Below are 16,538 nucleotides of genomic sequence, written 5' to 3' on the forward strand. Positions count from 1 at the left end.
TGACAATGGTGTTGGTGTGCTTGACTGGCCAGCAAACTCACCAGACCTGAACCCCATAGAGAATCTATGGGGTATTGCCAAGAGGAAAATGGGAAACAAGAGAATAAAAAATGCAGATGAGCTTAAGGCCACTGTCAAAGAAACCTGGGCTTCCATACCACCTCAGCAGTGCCACAAACTGATCACCGCCATGCCACGTTGAATTGCGGAAGTAATTAAAGCAAAAGGAGCCCCTACCAAGTATTGAGTACATATACAGTAAATGAACATACCTTCCAGAAGGCCAAAAATTCACTAAAAATGTTTTTTTTTTTATTGGTCTTATGAAGTATTCTAATTTGTTGAGATAGTGAATTGGTGGGTTTTTGATAAATGTGAGCCAAAATCATCACAATTAAAAGAACCAAAGACTTAAACTACTTCAGTCTGTGTGCATTGAATTTATTTAATACACGAGTTTCACAATTTGAGCTAACTTTTCCACGACATTCTAATTTATTGAGATGCACCTGTATATACTGTCAGCTTATTTCCTTCATGTTTTATCATTAAAAACATTTCTATGTGCATTTTATCCAGCTACAGATAGCTGGAGACCTTTGTCCACACATGGGATTTCCTGGAATGTCATAAGATTAATGACTCCTATAAGTTTCACTTATGGACTTTCTGTGCGAGGGTGCCTAGTATGAATGAAACAATACATTAACTTCTTTCTATATAAATTTGAAGTAAACATCCATCAATATTTCTAAAAATGTGCACACTTTTGGTCTAAAAGGCCTGAGGGACATTGTTTAGAGAAACACTGTCATGATGACCGTACAGGAGTTTTTTTTATTTGTTTTTTTTTTACAATGGATGCATCTGAGGCTTATATTTCATATTAAATGTACAGACTCTGTTTTTGATTTTCATAACTCTTGGAACAAATTAAGAAATTACCGTCACTAAGAGATTTTTTATAGTAAAAACGTTTTATAGAAAACTAAGAGTAAATTTGAATTAAAGTAAACAAATGGACGCTTCAGGACCTTGACGTCCTTTTTCAGGGTAACAAGTTAATCAACTGGGATTAACAGCATTAGCAATCAAGTGTAAAACCAAATAATACTCCTACTGCTCAACATACTTGAGTATCTGCAGTGAGCAGTTTGGATCCTCCAGTTTCTGTTTGAGCAGCTGGACTCCTGATTGTCCTGGGTGATTGTAACTCAGATCCAGCTCTCTCAGGTGTGAGGGGTTTGAACTCAGAGCTGAAGACAAATAACCACAGCCTTCCTCTGTCACCATACAGCCAGACAACCTACAGACAGACACAGTCAGATCATCTACAAACACACATCACCATTATGACAGAATAACTGTACATTATGCCCAGAGCTGATCCTCCCTATACGCAGAATATGCAAGCTGCGTAGGGCCCCCGAAACACCAGGGGGCCCCTTTGCTCTCAGAGATGATTTAATTTTAGTTTTGGTTTTTAATTTTGCCAGCAGTTATGAAAACATGAATGATAATTTCTTAATGCGGTGCGCTGTCACCCTTTCTACGTAAAAATCAGTCAAATCATGTACCGCAAATGTCTCTTGCTCGAGACTAAAAAAAATTGTTGAAACCGTACCGAGCTGCGGAAGAGATGTTTCTTGAACGCTTTCCTTTCTGTAAGCGCGATTCGAGACTGAGTGAAACATGGACAAATGCGTTTCATCCATTCGTTCATCCCAAACCCCCACCCCCGGCTGACACAGTTTTGCGTAGGACCCCCAGAAGTCTAGGATTGGCACTGATTATGCCTTATATGCTGTTAAACACCTCAGTATCGTCAGTTGAGAGTTTGGACTCTTCAGTGCATCAGAGAGCAGCTTCACTCCTGAATCCTGCAGGTCATTGTTACTCAAATCCAGCTCTCTCAGAACAGAGTATGAGCATTGTAGAGCTGATGACACAATTTTACAGGACTGAGCAGTAAGGTTATTGCCAGAAAGTCTGAAAGAGAATAAAACACGAATCAAATATTTGTCCTTATTCTAAAATAGGTATTTCAAGAATATCAACTTTATTCTGTAAAAATAAATCAGACATAATAAAAATGTGCACAAGACAATCAAGATGTATTTCTTGGCACAAATAAAGAAATTGTAATTCCATTTAAAAGGAAACCAAAAACATGATTAAACTATCACATGGCTTTTCTGCAGTTGATAATGGCTGGTATCAGTCTTCTTCTTCCCTCATCTGATGTGTTGTATTTCACGGGGTTCAGTTCATCCAGCGGCTCCTCTGACATCTGAAGCATGTAGGCGATTGTTGAGCAGTGAGCAGGAGAGAATTTCTTTTCTGAGTGTTTGTCTGATTTCACAAACTCCTGAATCTCTCTGGACAGAGTCTGATCTTTCGCTTCCAGCAGACAGAGGAACAGATTGATGGATCTTTCAGTGGAGAGTCTGTGTCCATATTTGATCTTCTCTTTAATGTACTGTGTGGTTCTCCTGATGCTCTCTGAGCTGTTCTCTGTGTGTGTCAGTAGATCCTGTAAGAGTCTCTGATTGGACTCCAGTGAGACGCCCAGCAGGAACCGCAGGAACAGATCCAGCTGTCCATTCTCACTGTCAATGGCATTATCTACTGCTCCTTTTAGCAAATTTTGTACTCTAGCAAACTTCCTCAGTCCCACCATAGTTGTATTCACATGGTAGTAAAACACATAGAAAGCAGCAAGAAACTCTTGAATGCTGAGATGAATGAAGCTGTAGACTTTCGTCTGATGATTCACAGACTCCTCCTTAAAGATTTCAGTGCAAATCCCAGAATACACTGAGGCATCATTGATGTCTATGCCGCTCTCAATCAGGTCCTCCTCATAGAACATCACATTGCCCTTCATCAGCTGTTTGAAAGCCACTTCAGCAAGTTTCACAATCACTTCTCTGTTGGACTGCAGGAGTTTATCTGGATCTCTCTCTTCATACTTCTGGTTCCTCATGTTGATCTGAGTGAGCAAGAAGTGGATGTACATTCCAGTAAGAGTTTGAGGGATTTTTGCACTCAGATCTTCTTCCAGGAGCTTCTGAAGCACAGTGGATGAGATCCAGCAGAAGACGGGGATGTGGCACATGATGTGGAGGCTTCTTGCTCTTCTGATATGTGAGATGATTCTGCTGGCTTGATGCTGGTCACTGATTCTCTTCCTGAAATATTCCTCCTTTTGAGGCTCACTGAACCCCTGAATTTCTGTCAGACGGTTGATGTATTTGGAGGGGACCTGTTTGGCTGCTGCTGGTCTGGAGGTGATCCAGATGAGAGCAGAGGGAAGCAGCTCTCCTTTCATGAGGTTTGACATCAACACACCTACTGATGAATTCTCAGTCACATTACAAACTTTCTGATCATCTGAAAACATCAGTGTGATTCTGCTTTCATCCAGACCATCAAAGATGAACACAACTTTACACTCCTCATAAATCTTTGAGTCCAGATCTTGAAGTTCAGGATGAAAGTCCAGCAGAAGTCTGTGAAGACTGTACTGATGATCTCGGATCAAGTTCAGCTCTCGAAATGGAAGCACAAACATGAAATCTACATCCTGATTGGCTTTTCCCTCGGCCCAGTCCAGAATGAACTTCTGCACAGAGACGGTTTTTCCGATTCCAGCGATGCCTTTAGTAAGAACAGTCTTGATCTGGTCTTTCTCCTCACATCCTGGTTCAGGTGAGGCTTTAAAGATGTCATTGCAGTCGATTGGAGTGTCTTGTGAGTGTTGTGTTCTGGCTGTTTTCTCCATCTGTAAAACCTCATGTTCTTCATTCACTCCTTCACTCTCTCCCTCTATGATGTAGAGCTGTGTGTAGATCCTGTTCAGGAGGGTTTCATTCTCCTGGAGTTTGATTCCCTCAAATAATCTCTCAAACTTGTTCTTCATGCTGGTTTTGAGCTGGTCTTTGACTCTTTGTAGGTCTCCAGTCTCCAGTATGTGTGTCTGCAGGACTGTGTTGTCCTGCCTGATGTGCATCTGATAGTGGGGTGTAGAAGACGAGACAGATCTGAGCAGCTCCTGTGTCTTTCCCCTGCTAAAATTAAATAGGAAGAGCAACAAAAATTACAATGACAGTTGGAGACCTTCAGAAATATATCAGTTACTGGATATGATTTTGCATACTTATTTAATGTTATTTCATGTACTGAATGCACTACAGTAAATTAGCAACTACTTGTTTATACTAACAAAGGGTCAGCGATCACTGCTCCTTCACTGAAATTATAGGGATCATCAATGGATCTGTGAGTCTTCATCGACCCAACACTGGGTTCTGGAGACTCTAATCGTTGTTTCCTGGTGATACTGAAAAAAGACCAACAAAACTGCATTTTAGAGCACTAGCTATACTGTGAATGCACCTTAAATTTATATTTATACATCTTTGACACTTTTATCCAAAATAGACACTTGCACATTTGTAATACAACAGAGATTCATCCTAATGAGGCAGTAACATAAAAAGTCCTGCAGTTCAGCCTTCCAAAACTGAATGTGTGGATATTTTGCTTCCAAAAAAGAAATTCATAAGGCATTAAAACAACACCATGGTGAGTAAATAATGATTAACTGAATGAAGTAAACTTTCATTTTTCTCTGCAGTGTGGTGCGTTTCCTTTTTGAGAAAATAAAAAGAATGTCAAAATATAAGTATCAAATAACTTCTTGGAAATTACAAGGGACTCTTTTTGGGAAGGTTGGAGAGATAATTTTACTAGTGAGGAACAGAGACATTGAAAGTTTAGGAAAGAAATTTGTGTTTCTCTGTGATGATAACATGAGGCGCCGCTCTCTCACTGACCGCAGGCTTCTGGTAAGTCACTTTTGGACAAAAGCGTATGCTAAATGAAAAAATAGTGTCTTACCTGGGGTCAGAGATCACTGTTTCATCATTGATTCCAAAGATATTATTCCTTGTGGATTGATTACTCTTCATAGACACACAGCTTGATCCAGAAGATGGAGAGACACCCATTTTAGAGGCAGTATCCTCATCTTCTCTCTTGACGTAAAGACTCATTTTGAATCTCAATCGAATGACCTTATATAACATGATAAAGTAAAAACAGTTCATTGTTGTATAATATAAAACAAGATGCTTGTTTAAAAGTTTATTTAGAACCATTTCCTCCTGCAGAACACAATTATACTGAAATGGTTCTTTTGGGGATCAGGGTTATTCATTCCTGCCTACTTGTTTTATGGCCTTTGTAATTTTGACCTCAGTTGTGCATTTCTGCTCAGACAGTCACATGCCAAAACCACATAATCTGAAAAGAGGAACTGACACTCAGTAACAGCAAAACACAATAATGATGAAAATATCACAGAGGATTATGCTGATACTTCTTTGGAACTTGGACTTCGTTATCTGATTTTACATCTGTTTTGCATTTTTATTCATTTTCAATATTCATAATCATTATGTCAGTTTTCTGTCAGTTCTTTATGTAAAACCCTAATAGAGGCTAAATATTATTAACATAAAACCAGGGGCCTGATGGTAGCTGAACAAATTCAGAGTTACAGGATTAGTTTCGAGTTGACAAAACCAAACCACCATGATGCTGATCATCAACTTTCTTTGTCAACTCAGGCTTTGATCCTGAGTTTGTGGAGCGCGTGCACATGAATGTGTGACATCACTGGTGAACAGCCAATCACGAGCCTTGCAACACAAAGCAAGTTTGATTTACTTCTTGCGGGAGACCCAGCAAGATTCAAAACTAAATGTTAAAGGTTTTGCTAAAGGTTAAGAGATTGAAGAATATGACAAATTTAAACGTCATATGAAACATGACAGAGGACAAATAAAATAAATTATCTTGCTCTTATCAGTGCAGTCACAAGTGAAACTTAAGTTAGTTTATACATTTGAAAATATATAGCGATAGAGACTCGAACATGTAAGGTTACATAATCATTTTTAAAATAGTGTTATCTATTGATACTACAGCTTGTTTATATTACATATGATCTGTATATTAATATTTATTTAAAATACCGTATTGTCCCGAATATAAGATGACCCTGATTATAAGACGACCCCCCTTTTTCCAGATGTACCTTTTGGAAAAAGGCTTTTTGAAAACCAAATCTTTGTTTTTTTGTTTTTCTCTGTAAAACACATTTTTTCTTAAATTATTTTCAAATTGCATATTTTTCCTATTTTAATTTTTGTTTTGAAAGTATGGTAGATACTGGTAAAATGTACCAACAATGACATTGAAAAATATACACTTTTTGATATACCATTGAAATAACCGGTAGCCCATCTGTATTATATAACATTTAGGCTATCCATCTCTTAGTAGCCTACCAAAATTTTATTAACAGTAGAAGTGAAATCTTATTGTAGTCTTCAAATCTGGGTACTGTGTTTTAAAATCACTTACAGAGGAAGTTTGGTCCCATCAGGCTAACATGACAGTGACGACTCATGTCCCTGTAAGCTTTTCTTTTGTTTTCATTCGCGATCTTTACAACGCACATTACATTACATATTTCATAGCACACTCATTTTATGCGTTTTGGCGCCACCTATTGTTGTGGGTGTATTACTGACATGTCAAAGTCTAGACCCCGAATATAAGACGACTGCGTTTTTTCAGATTTATTTCCAAGAGAAAAACATTGTCTTATATTCGGGTCAATACGGTAAATGATTTATAAAAACTATTAAACTAAAATTGCTTGTGTGTAATGGATTAATAATAATATGAATCGTATAATAATTATATAAATCATATAAAATAACTCTTTATGTAAGTAATTATCATTAAAGCCAGACATTTTTTTTTTTTTTTAGTACTAGTGACCTGGGGAGTTACTTTTTGTGTCAGACATGTGTCATTTTGCTCTCATCTGATTTGTCCAACTTCAGTTTGAGATCTCTAACCCAGAACATAACCTGCCCCGTAGCAGATTGTGTGTAAGTTACTATGGCAATGAACGCCACTAAAAACCAAGCCACTTACATGGTACCTAAAACCAAGGATTGGTGCAAACTAAACTGAAACTTACCTGGCTAGCCAGCTAATCCGGCTTCATGGTACAGGCCCCAGGTATACAGAGGTATTTAATAATAATAATAATAATAATAATAAAATCCCATATTAAAAATGTTTTTATAGCATAATTAAAAGTTCTGTACAGACATTTCAAAACATTGTTCTGTATGTAACCTTATAAAAAGGGTTCCATTTAGCACCAGTAGTTCTGCAATTATTACAAGCCAAAGATCTGTAATCAGGTACCAGAGTAGGACTATTTTTCTTAACTTTAAGAAACCTTACTGGTCTAATCGGATTAAATGATCTATGCTAAGCTATGCTTAAAGTGCTATCGCCAGACCCGGAGATCGGCTAAATAGATTCCAAAACGGTAAAACTCTAATTATTAACTCTGGGGGAGTTGGAGAATGAGCCTATTTCCTTTAAGGAGTGTTCCTTTAAGCTAAAAATAAGTCCAATACAAGTTAAAACTCAACACAGTTAATCTTGACATCACAGGATCTAGAAATAGTTGTATATGGAACAATTACATGACATTTTTCATAATTATTTGTTTTATAATGTTATTTATAACAAAGATCTGAGGAACAATGAACTCTTGTTGATTATGTTTTTGTCATTTTGGTCAGAGCTGTTAACTGTCTAAATAAAATGATCCAGGTTTAAAATCCCATGTAATGAAAATAAAAAATAAAAAATAAATCAAACAGTGGCTCATTTTTATGACTACATTGATACATGAAGAATAAGTTCTGAACTTACCAGATAATATGTGAATATGTGTTTAAATATCCAGTGTTAACAGGTTTAAAGCCTCAGAGTAGAATCACTTCTTTTTCTTGTTCTTTCACTTTTGTTTCTAGGGTAAAATCCAATCACAGAAGACACTGCAGGATGGAGAAGCAACATTAAATGTAATTCCAGATAAAGAGAAAAGTGAGGCACAATTGCTCTGACTCCAGAGGGTCAAAACATTCTGGGATGGTGGGCAGAAAATGCAGGATCCGACAGAAACCAGAGGAAATCCACAGGGAGAATAATGCTGTGTTGATGTGGTCAGTCATTGTACCATGTTTTTAATCCTCATGTCCCAAAGAGAGATGACTGACAGACACACAGAGACATAACAACATGTGCTCTCTTTATGACTAAATGTCAGCCACAGCTGACTGTAGATTTTGATCGGTCTTCATTTATTTATCAGTGACCAGCTTCCCGAGATACAATCAATTCCCAAGGACGAAATTCAGGCCCATATACTTTTCCTCATTCCAAAAACTGTTTCATTTGGATATGTCACAATAGAAAAAAAGGCTATCGCAACTTCCATTTCATGCGGACTTTAAACACACAGTAGGCCAGGCATACATTGTGTGAGTTTAGATACACTTTTGTTTCACTTACAAGTCACTTAACCTAATAGTCGTGTCTAAGCAGCATGGCATAACTGTACTCATGGCTTGCCAGCAGCAATTGCGTGAGGTTTGGCACTAAAGAAATAGATTATAGTATGTATGTATGTATGAATACAGTATGTTTTATGATAAATATAGAAACTTTCCCATAACGCAAACATACTTTGGCCTGTGCCTGATGGAGGGCCTATACCTTCATCGGCATCTTTGGGGAAAATATAACCTGTTGTCATGCTTATTAATAGTTGTTCATGTAATGCCAAACTGTTTTTCCAGTTGAACTCCTTTAAAATATTTTCTTGAAGATTTGAAGTTAATATTTCATTAACATCACTGTTGCATGTTCATAGTTCTCTGATGTTGGTTAATGGTCACAGGGTAAGCAGGTAAACAAATCTCTCTCTCTTTTTTAATGTTTAACTTTGATATGTATTTTGATCTTGTATAAAGTTAGATTATGTTTATGTCTTGTGGCTATACTATTGAAACAGTGAGTATTTTAACATTTATAGATCACTCCATTCACTTCCATTGTAAGTGCTTTACTAGTGCCATACCTAGTGTAGAGTACAAGGTTCAGCTTCTCACTTTTAAAGCTCTTCACAATCTTGCACCCTTATACCTCACCAAATTGCTTCATATTTACACACTTAAGCATACTATTAGAATTTTTCATTTGTTTCCCTTGTTGTACCCTCTGATCGTTGAACCATATGTGCATCGTTACGGTGGCCGAGAGAGCTCAACGTGCTGCAAATAGAAAAAAACACCTGCAAATTAAGAAAACAACTTCATTGATTTGACAATGCATGCGCTACAAATACTCACAACACAACCAAACAAAAGGAAGCACTGCGAATAGAAAAAAACCCACCTGCAAATTAAGAAAACAACTTCATCGAATTGGCAATGCATGCGCTACAAATACTCACAACACAACCAAACAAAAGGAAGCTGCAGAAACGAGCTGCAAATAAAATTCTTTGTGTTGTGTTGTGTTGATTTGCAGCGTGTTTCTTAATTTGGTTGCGTTATGAGCATTTGCAGCACCTGCTGTCAAACTGATGAAGATGTTTTCTTGATTTGCTGGTGCTTTTTCTATTTGCATGTGTTTTCTGAAGTTGCAGCGCATTGAGCTCTCTCGGCCACCATACATCTTGGAAGGGCGGGAAATTACTATTCGTGTACTGTGAGCATGTCAAAAGGTAAAATCCGATTCAAAGCTTGTATCAAATAACGCACAAATAAACCAGATTACTTTATTCAGCGTTCATGTAAACTCTATATTTGGATTCATCAATCTGATTCCAATCTTAATTCCAATCGAAACAAAAAGTGTCCATGTAAATGTAGCTATTGTCTTTGGATCGACAGAACAATCTCAAAATATTTGAAATAGTTACACTATTTATTACATTTTAAACAGGGTAACTTGTAATCTGTAACCTATTACATTTCCAAAGTAAGCTTCTCAACACTGCCCACAAGTGAGCATTAACTGTTGGCTAAATTGCAGGGCCCCTATCAGTTAAAGCGGAAACTGGGTACTGTGGCATATGAGATAGAGATCCCATCCAGGACACAGCCCTTGCAAAACTTGTCAACATGTTGAAGAAGTGCTATGCTCGTTCCATGCAACCAGAACCTACATCTGAGGGAGTACTGGGTAAAGGAACAGCCTTATCCATGAGATTTCTGGAGGGAGAGGAGGAAATGGATGAACAAAACCTGCCTGGTGGAGTTGACTGCATTTAAAACACCACCTGGATATTTTTCAGTTCTCTGTCCTTCCTTTTGGGCTTCATGGAGCTCCAGCTACCTTCCAAAGGACGATGGACAGGATCCTCTGTGGGACTGAGAAGTTTGCTGCTGCATACTTAGATGACATCATCATCTAGAGCCAAACTTGGCAAGACCATCTGGATCATCTGAAGGACGTGCAAATAAAAATCAAGAATACGCCCAGACAAATGTACCCTAGCTAGGACTGAGACACAATACCTAGGGAATGCGCTGGGTATAGCGCATTCTTGTATAGCACGTCATTTCCTTTTCCCCCTTCAACTGTTGGGCCTTCCTACAGTATGACTAAGTTAAAAGCCAATTTTTAACATTTTTAAATATATATACAGTGACCGTGATCTCATGTACATCTTCACATGCATCAAAGAACAGTTGCCACTGTGTCCTCAAAGCAGTCTCTAAATTCTTCTTTGCTCTGATCTGTCCACAGTTGTATCTCTTTAATCACTGGTTTCTCTTGTTTAAACTTAGCTCGATATTTGGGTAGCAGATGTATAATATTATGATCTGACCTCCCCAAAGGAGGGCGACACACAGCCTTATAGCCATCTACTATGTTGCCAAAACATTTATCCAATATGCGTGTTGATCGAGTGGGCAGTCCACATACTGATGGAGGGTAGGCAAATAGCTTGATAATTCACATAAGTTCATATCTCCAAGAAATAAAATTGATCGATCTGATGAGCCAGTCAAAGCGTCATTATAAGTGTTATTTTGTTTGCAGCTTCCTCGTTATTAGGGCCCGTAACATATGTTAAAATGACAGTAACCTGTCCAAATTCCCTGGGTAAATAAAAAGGTCTAAAAGACACTGATAGGAGTTCATAGTCTGTAGTACATACTTGTTCATTAATTTGAAAATGTGTTGCCCATTTGTTGTGCACAAAAAGGCACAAACCTCCTCCCAAAGACTTGCGAGATGCAGCATTGTCTCTGTCAGCTCTAATCATTGTATAGCCATTTAAAGCTTTGAGGACATGCTTTGAGGACACAGAGTTGCAACTGTTCTTTGATGCATGTGAAGATGTACATGAGATCACTGACACCATTACATCTTACATAAGTTTTTGTGAAAGCAATTGTGTTAAGACTACAACAATTCAAATGTATTCGAATAATAGGCTATGGTTTACTGAAGATCTTAAAATGTGTTTAAATTATCATTTTCATCTCCGGGGGCGAACGCTGGCGCGTTTTAGCTGCCGCTGTTCCTGGGTGCTTACTGTTTTAATTGTTTTAATCTTTATTGAGTTGTTTTCGATGCTGCAACGGACTGGGCTTATGTTTTCAAAATTATAAGCACTATATTCTGAAAAATCCGACTCTATTTGGTGAACTCTGCAGTTACACGGAGTGTGTTGTTGCTCTCTGTGTTATTTCCGGCTGTTTAAGATCGGAAAAATGAGGCTCTACGTGATGGTTCCATGGAGCATCTTGAACTGGATGATCTTATTTACAATATTTCAGCCTGTTGTGTCGGTACTTCAATACAGTGCCTAAGAACTTCATCAGTTTCGTTTCAATCGCTACGTGTCTCCTCCGGGTCTTGGAGTCATCACACTGACATTTTTAAGCCTCGTTGCAAATATATTCATCACGGATCAAGACAGATTTATAATTACTATGACTCAAACTCCATAAAGTCCTTCTGGTTATCTTTGGAAATTGGAACAAACTGTGGATTACTCTGTGCAAGCCCATTTAGGCAAGTCAACAATCGCTGAATCTACTACGAATGTTTTTACGTTTGGATTACTTAACATTCGTTCAATCAACAACAAAGCGCTGTTGGTTTGGGATCTACTGAAGGACTGTAAGTTTGATTTTTTTTCTGTTTGACTGAGACATGGCAGCAACACAATGACTTTTCTCAGCTGAATCAGTCCAGTCCTCCAGGTTTTGCTTCTTTTTGTTAACCCCGAGTCTCGGGTTGAGGTGGTGGTCTAGCAATGCTTTACAATAAGGAATGGAAGGTCTCTACTATACACTGTAAAAAATGAAAAGTTGACTTAACTTAAAATTTCAAGGCAACTTGCTGCACAGCTTTTTTGAGTTTACTCAACTTTGGACCAAGTTGTTCACTCAACCCAAGTCACTGAGTAAAGTCACATGTCTCTTTTTTGTTCAGCTAACTAATTTTTGTTAGTTAAAGGTGCCGTAGAATGCATTGATACAATATTTAAAATTTTTCTCTGATATCTACATAGAAGGTATGTGGCTTAGGTAAGGGCAAAAATTCTCCAGAAACGGTTTTACATGTGCATTTACAACCCTAGGATTTCTCCCTAGAATGAAATGGTCTGTTATTACCTTATTTGGAAGGGTCATGAATAATAATGTTGAGCTCTGCTCTGATTGGCTGTTTCACAGTGCTGCTCATTTCAGTAGCTCAAACAGCAGGAAGGAAACACAGGGAAAATATATATTTCAATACTTTCGTGTGCAGTTATATCTGTCACAAACCGCACCTCTGTGGCTCTCTCCGATCGCCACCGGAGGGCACCCTCACCAGAGTACTAATACCATTAAGGACCACATTACCCACATGCCCCGTGCCTTGGCCTGATTACCTACCCTAGGTGTTTGTCATTTCCATTCCCTATTTTAGCTGTGCTCTTCTCATCAACCATCGCAAAGTATTGTTAGCCCCGGCCACAATTTCTGAGCGTTTCTTCTGACTCTTTGATTCCCCGTATATTGACCTAGGACTGTTTACTTTTCTCTGATTGCCTGCCTGTTGCCTTTGGACCTTTGAGCTTGCTTCTCCGTCTTTGATTCTCTGCTGCCTGCCCCAACCATAGCCTGGTATCTGTTACTGATTTTGGATTGTGTTTTGTGATTCTACGCTGTTGTATTGACCTTGCCCATCTTGCACCATTAAAGTTTTATCGCAAATGGATCCAGACGTTTCTGACCCTTCATCACAATATCATTGGGTAATTAGACTGTAAATATAATGCGGGCATCAGGGAGCTGCTATTAATATGCGGGGCATTGAAACTGCTTTCGAATGCACGATCGCTTTTTACTTTCACTTTCGAGATTCGTGATCGCACCTACTCGGTTTATACTATGGAGCGGCAGTACTTACCACACATTTTACAAGATCAGATGCTTGTCAGTGGTGCTCAGGATCTGTAAATCATTCGCCATCATCCTCGGTCATCTCTCCTTACTCTGTTTATGTGGTAAGTGAAATCTTATGTACTGCAATGTAACAGGCTACCGCTAGCAAGAAACTAACCATGTCCGTTTGGTGGCTCACGTTATTTTATTAGAACGCCTTTCTGATTACAGACTCCAACCCATCCCTGCACTTCACATCCCCTGCACAGCCTGGAACATAACATTTATTCCCATGATCTGCCATTTTCGCTGTTGTCCTCGCTTGTTTCTTTACAATACCTGCAGAACTTCTGATGATTCGCCTAGGCAGGTCCTGCTGGCCTAGAACATGGGTGGGCATATGCAAATGTTGGGGGCGTAACTATTAGTAATCCCGACTGTTACATCACAGCCTATTTTTCAGTGGTCTTTTGCATTTGCAAGAGATTTACATAAGAAGGAGGAAACAATAGTGTTTGAGACTCACGGTATGTCATTTCCATGTACAGAAATGTTATTATTCAACTATGCCAAGGTAAATACAGTTTTCCATTCTATGGCACCTTTAAGTCAAATACATTGTGTGTAGGCCAATATAGGCTATTCCTTTTTATATAAGCCTATAGGTTTACTCTGTTTTCTCCGTTCACAAGCGCTGCAGGTGCGTGTGATCTTTTGAATCCATCTTTATAGTTTTTGTACATTTAGAGCAGAGGTAGTCAACTGGCGGCCCACCGATCATTTTCATCTGACCCCTGGAAGCCCCCTGGAAGAAATTAATACGTGCCCTTGCACAATTACTCTAAAATTATAATGACTGCTGCCATTAGAGTTAAATGTAAAAATGAATGAAAAGTGTTATATTTACAGCATTATATTTAGACCTTCTTCCTGTGCATTTATGATTTCTTTTTTTGCGTTTTTTGCAGCGTTGAACATTATAACCAATCCCAGACATATCTGTTGAGTGCATGATTGAAATAGCCAATGCAGATATGATGCAAATAAAAGACTAAAATGTGCAGAGTAAATTTCTTCATTGGCTATAGTTTATGTGAGATTCCAGAACACATTTGGTGCAACTCAATCAGATTGACAGCTCCAGTGAATATAAAGGGAGCACTCTTTTCTCGCTTTCCATATGCAGTTTATTCAAAACCTGAACAACCATTTTGTTTTACAAGCTACCAAGAGAACCAATGTAAACAACATGTTCTCACTCCCAACTCGTCACATATTGAAGCTTGGTCAGGACCACTTGGCTTCGCTTTTTGACTCTCAAGGTACCCCTTTAGCGTCATTTTTCGACTTGCAGGGTCCTCCGTTGTTTTCGGTTGTTTGTCTTAGTTTAATGGTTTGCATGTATTTGTAAAAAAAAAAAAAAAAAGAAATAATTTAATATAAATTTATACTTTCATTGGAGCACCTAACCCCACCCCTACCCTAAACCTACCCACTTCTGAACAATATAAAACACGTAACAGGCAAATATAAGTGCAGTCACAGGAATTTATTGCAAAAACTGACCATAAACAAGCAGTATAAAAGCATTACAAACCAGTCGTGTTGCATTCCAAGTCTTCTGAAGCCATACGAAGTCTTTATGAGAAGAAGAGAGTAAAACATAAGGTTTTAATCGCTGAAAATGATCCCCCTCTGTTAACGCGCTCTCATTCAAAAGCATACTCTTGTTAATGTTAATCTCATTCAAAAGCATACAATTGTCCCGTAGCATGACGCAATCGGTCACGAGACACAAGAGCCAATAGCATTTCACAACCAAGGCTGACGGAAGACTTCTTCTGGTGGCATTTTTTGAATTTGCGCTCAGAGACTGCAGCACACAGGATGAGCATTACGGCGGACAGAGACGGCTATCGCATCTATTCCTCTCACAAATCAATAATTTTGCCTCGGAAGACTTGGAATATGAATACTTTTTGAATAAATTATGACGGTAGTTGTATCTGCCTGTTTTATTGACAAATGGTAGGTTTATGGGCAGGGTTAAGTGCTGATAAATGTGTAAATAATGTAATATAAATAAAACTGTTGTGACTGTTTACATTGAAAAATCACACCCCAACATATATGCAATAATGGCAATATTATTACCCAATATATAATTTAATCATGACGATAAAATTCCCGGTACCCTTACGAAAAAGAAGTTTATTCAAGTGTGCTATTAGTATAGTTCTTTTAAACTTAAAATAGGAAAGTATACTTTTAGTCTACTTTTTATGTACTTCTCAGAAATGGGCTTTCAGCACCAATCTGTACATCTGTGTATAATAGATTGGTGCTGAATTTAGGTGCATAACTACCATCCTGCTGGAATCCACCTTCACGGCACTGGATATCTTCCACAGCTTCTGTCCACCAGAAGAAAAGAGGTGTTTCTGGCCAGAAAAGGCAAAATATTTCAAGATTTTACAAGTAAGGATGTGTGTACTGTCTGAGCCAACATTTGTCAGCAAAATGGTGTGCAATTAAGGCAGTAAATATTTATTGAACTTATTTCTTATTCATGGCAACATTGTATGCTTCCAATTAAAGTAATATTCAAATAATTAATATTTACAGACAAGTGATATCCACCTGAAAATAGAAGCCATCATTAAGTTCTTTGCCTCTACCTTGGTGAAGAAGAGGAGTACATGGTGAGTCAATGATTGAAATTAGTCTCTTAAAAACAACATGCATGTGTGAGTACAGGTTTGTATATACAGTCAAACAAAAACAATTTCAGACACCAGATGTCATTTTTGAAAAAACATTTTTTACTAGTGGGTGCAAGGACACTGTAGTTCATTTATGTAAGTGAGGATAGAAAAATAAAGTAAACTGTGACATATACCCAAAAACTCTTCATACAGTGAACTATCAGTGAAACTGATAAAAAAAAATTTGGACCAGTAATTTCATTTGACACTTTGAACTGACCATGTTTTGTTACAAGATGAATTTGCTCTGACACAGTTTAACTCTGAGTTCTTGTCATATTTTATAACCAATTTCTAAACTATAGCAAATAAACTGTGATAATGTGAGAAAGTTTGAAGGTGTCTGAATAAATTTTGGTTTGACTGTAATCAAGATGAATTTGTTCTGACAATTTAACTCTGATTTGTCATATTTTACCATCTTTACCGTTCTACA

General features: G+C 38.0%; 1 protein-coding gene across 2 annotated transcripts in view; it reads right to left on the reverse strand.

Moving 5' to 3' along the window:
- Nucleotides 1–7,878, reverse strand: part of LOC131535872 (NACHT, LRR and PYD domains-containing protein 12-like) — a 28,489-nt gene extending 20,611 nt beyond the window's left edge. The window contains exons 1-6 of one of the 2 annotated variants that reach the window (XM_058768383.1): nt 7,813–7,878; nt 4,903–5,078; nt 4,226–4,342; nt 2,187–4,070; nt 1,816–1,989; nt 1,133–1,306 (exon numbers count right to left, since the gene is read on the reverse strand). In XM_058768383.1, the coding sequence (XP_058624366.1) occupies nt 1,133–1,306; nt 1,816–1,989; nt 2,187–4,070; nt 4,226–4,342; nt 4,903–5,057 (2,504 nt within the window). In that variant the 5' untranslated portion in view covers nt 5,058–5,078; nt 7,813–7,878. Of the gene's footprint in view, nt 1–1,132; nt 1,307–1,815; nt 1,990–2,186; nt 4,071–4,225; nt 4,343–4,902; nt 5,090–7,812 lie in introns of those variants that run through there. The other variant, XM_058768384.1, reaches the window with a different exon arrangement.
- Between the last annotated feature and the right edge of the window lie 8,660 nt (nt 7,879–16,538).

Source organism: Onychostoma macrolepis, chromosome 03 (genome assembly GCF_012432095.1).
Source record: "Onychostoma macrolepis isolate SWU-2019 chromosome 03, ASM1243209v1, whole genome shotgun sequence".
Classification (NCBI taxonomy): Eukaryota; Metazoa; Chordata; class Actinopteri; order Cypriniformes; family Cyprinidae; genus Onychostoma; species Onychostoma macrolepis.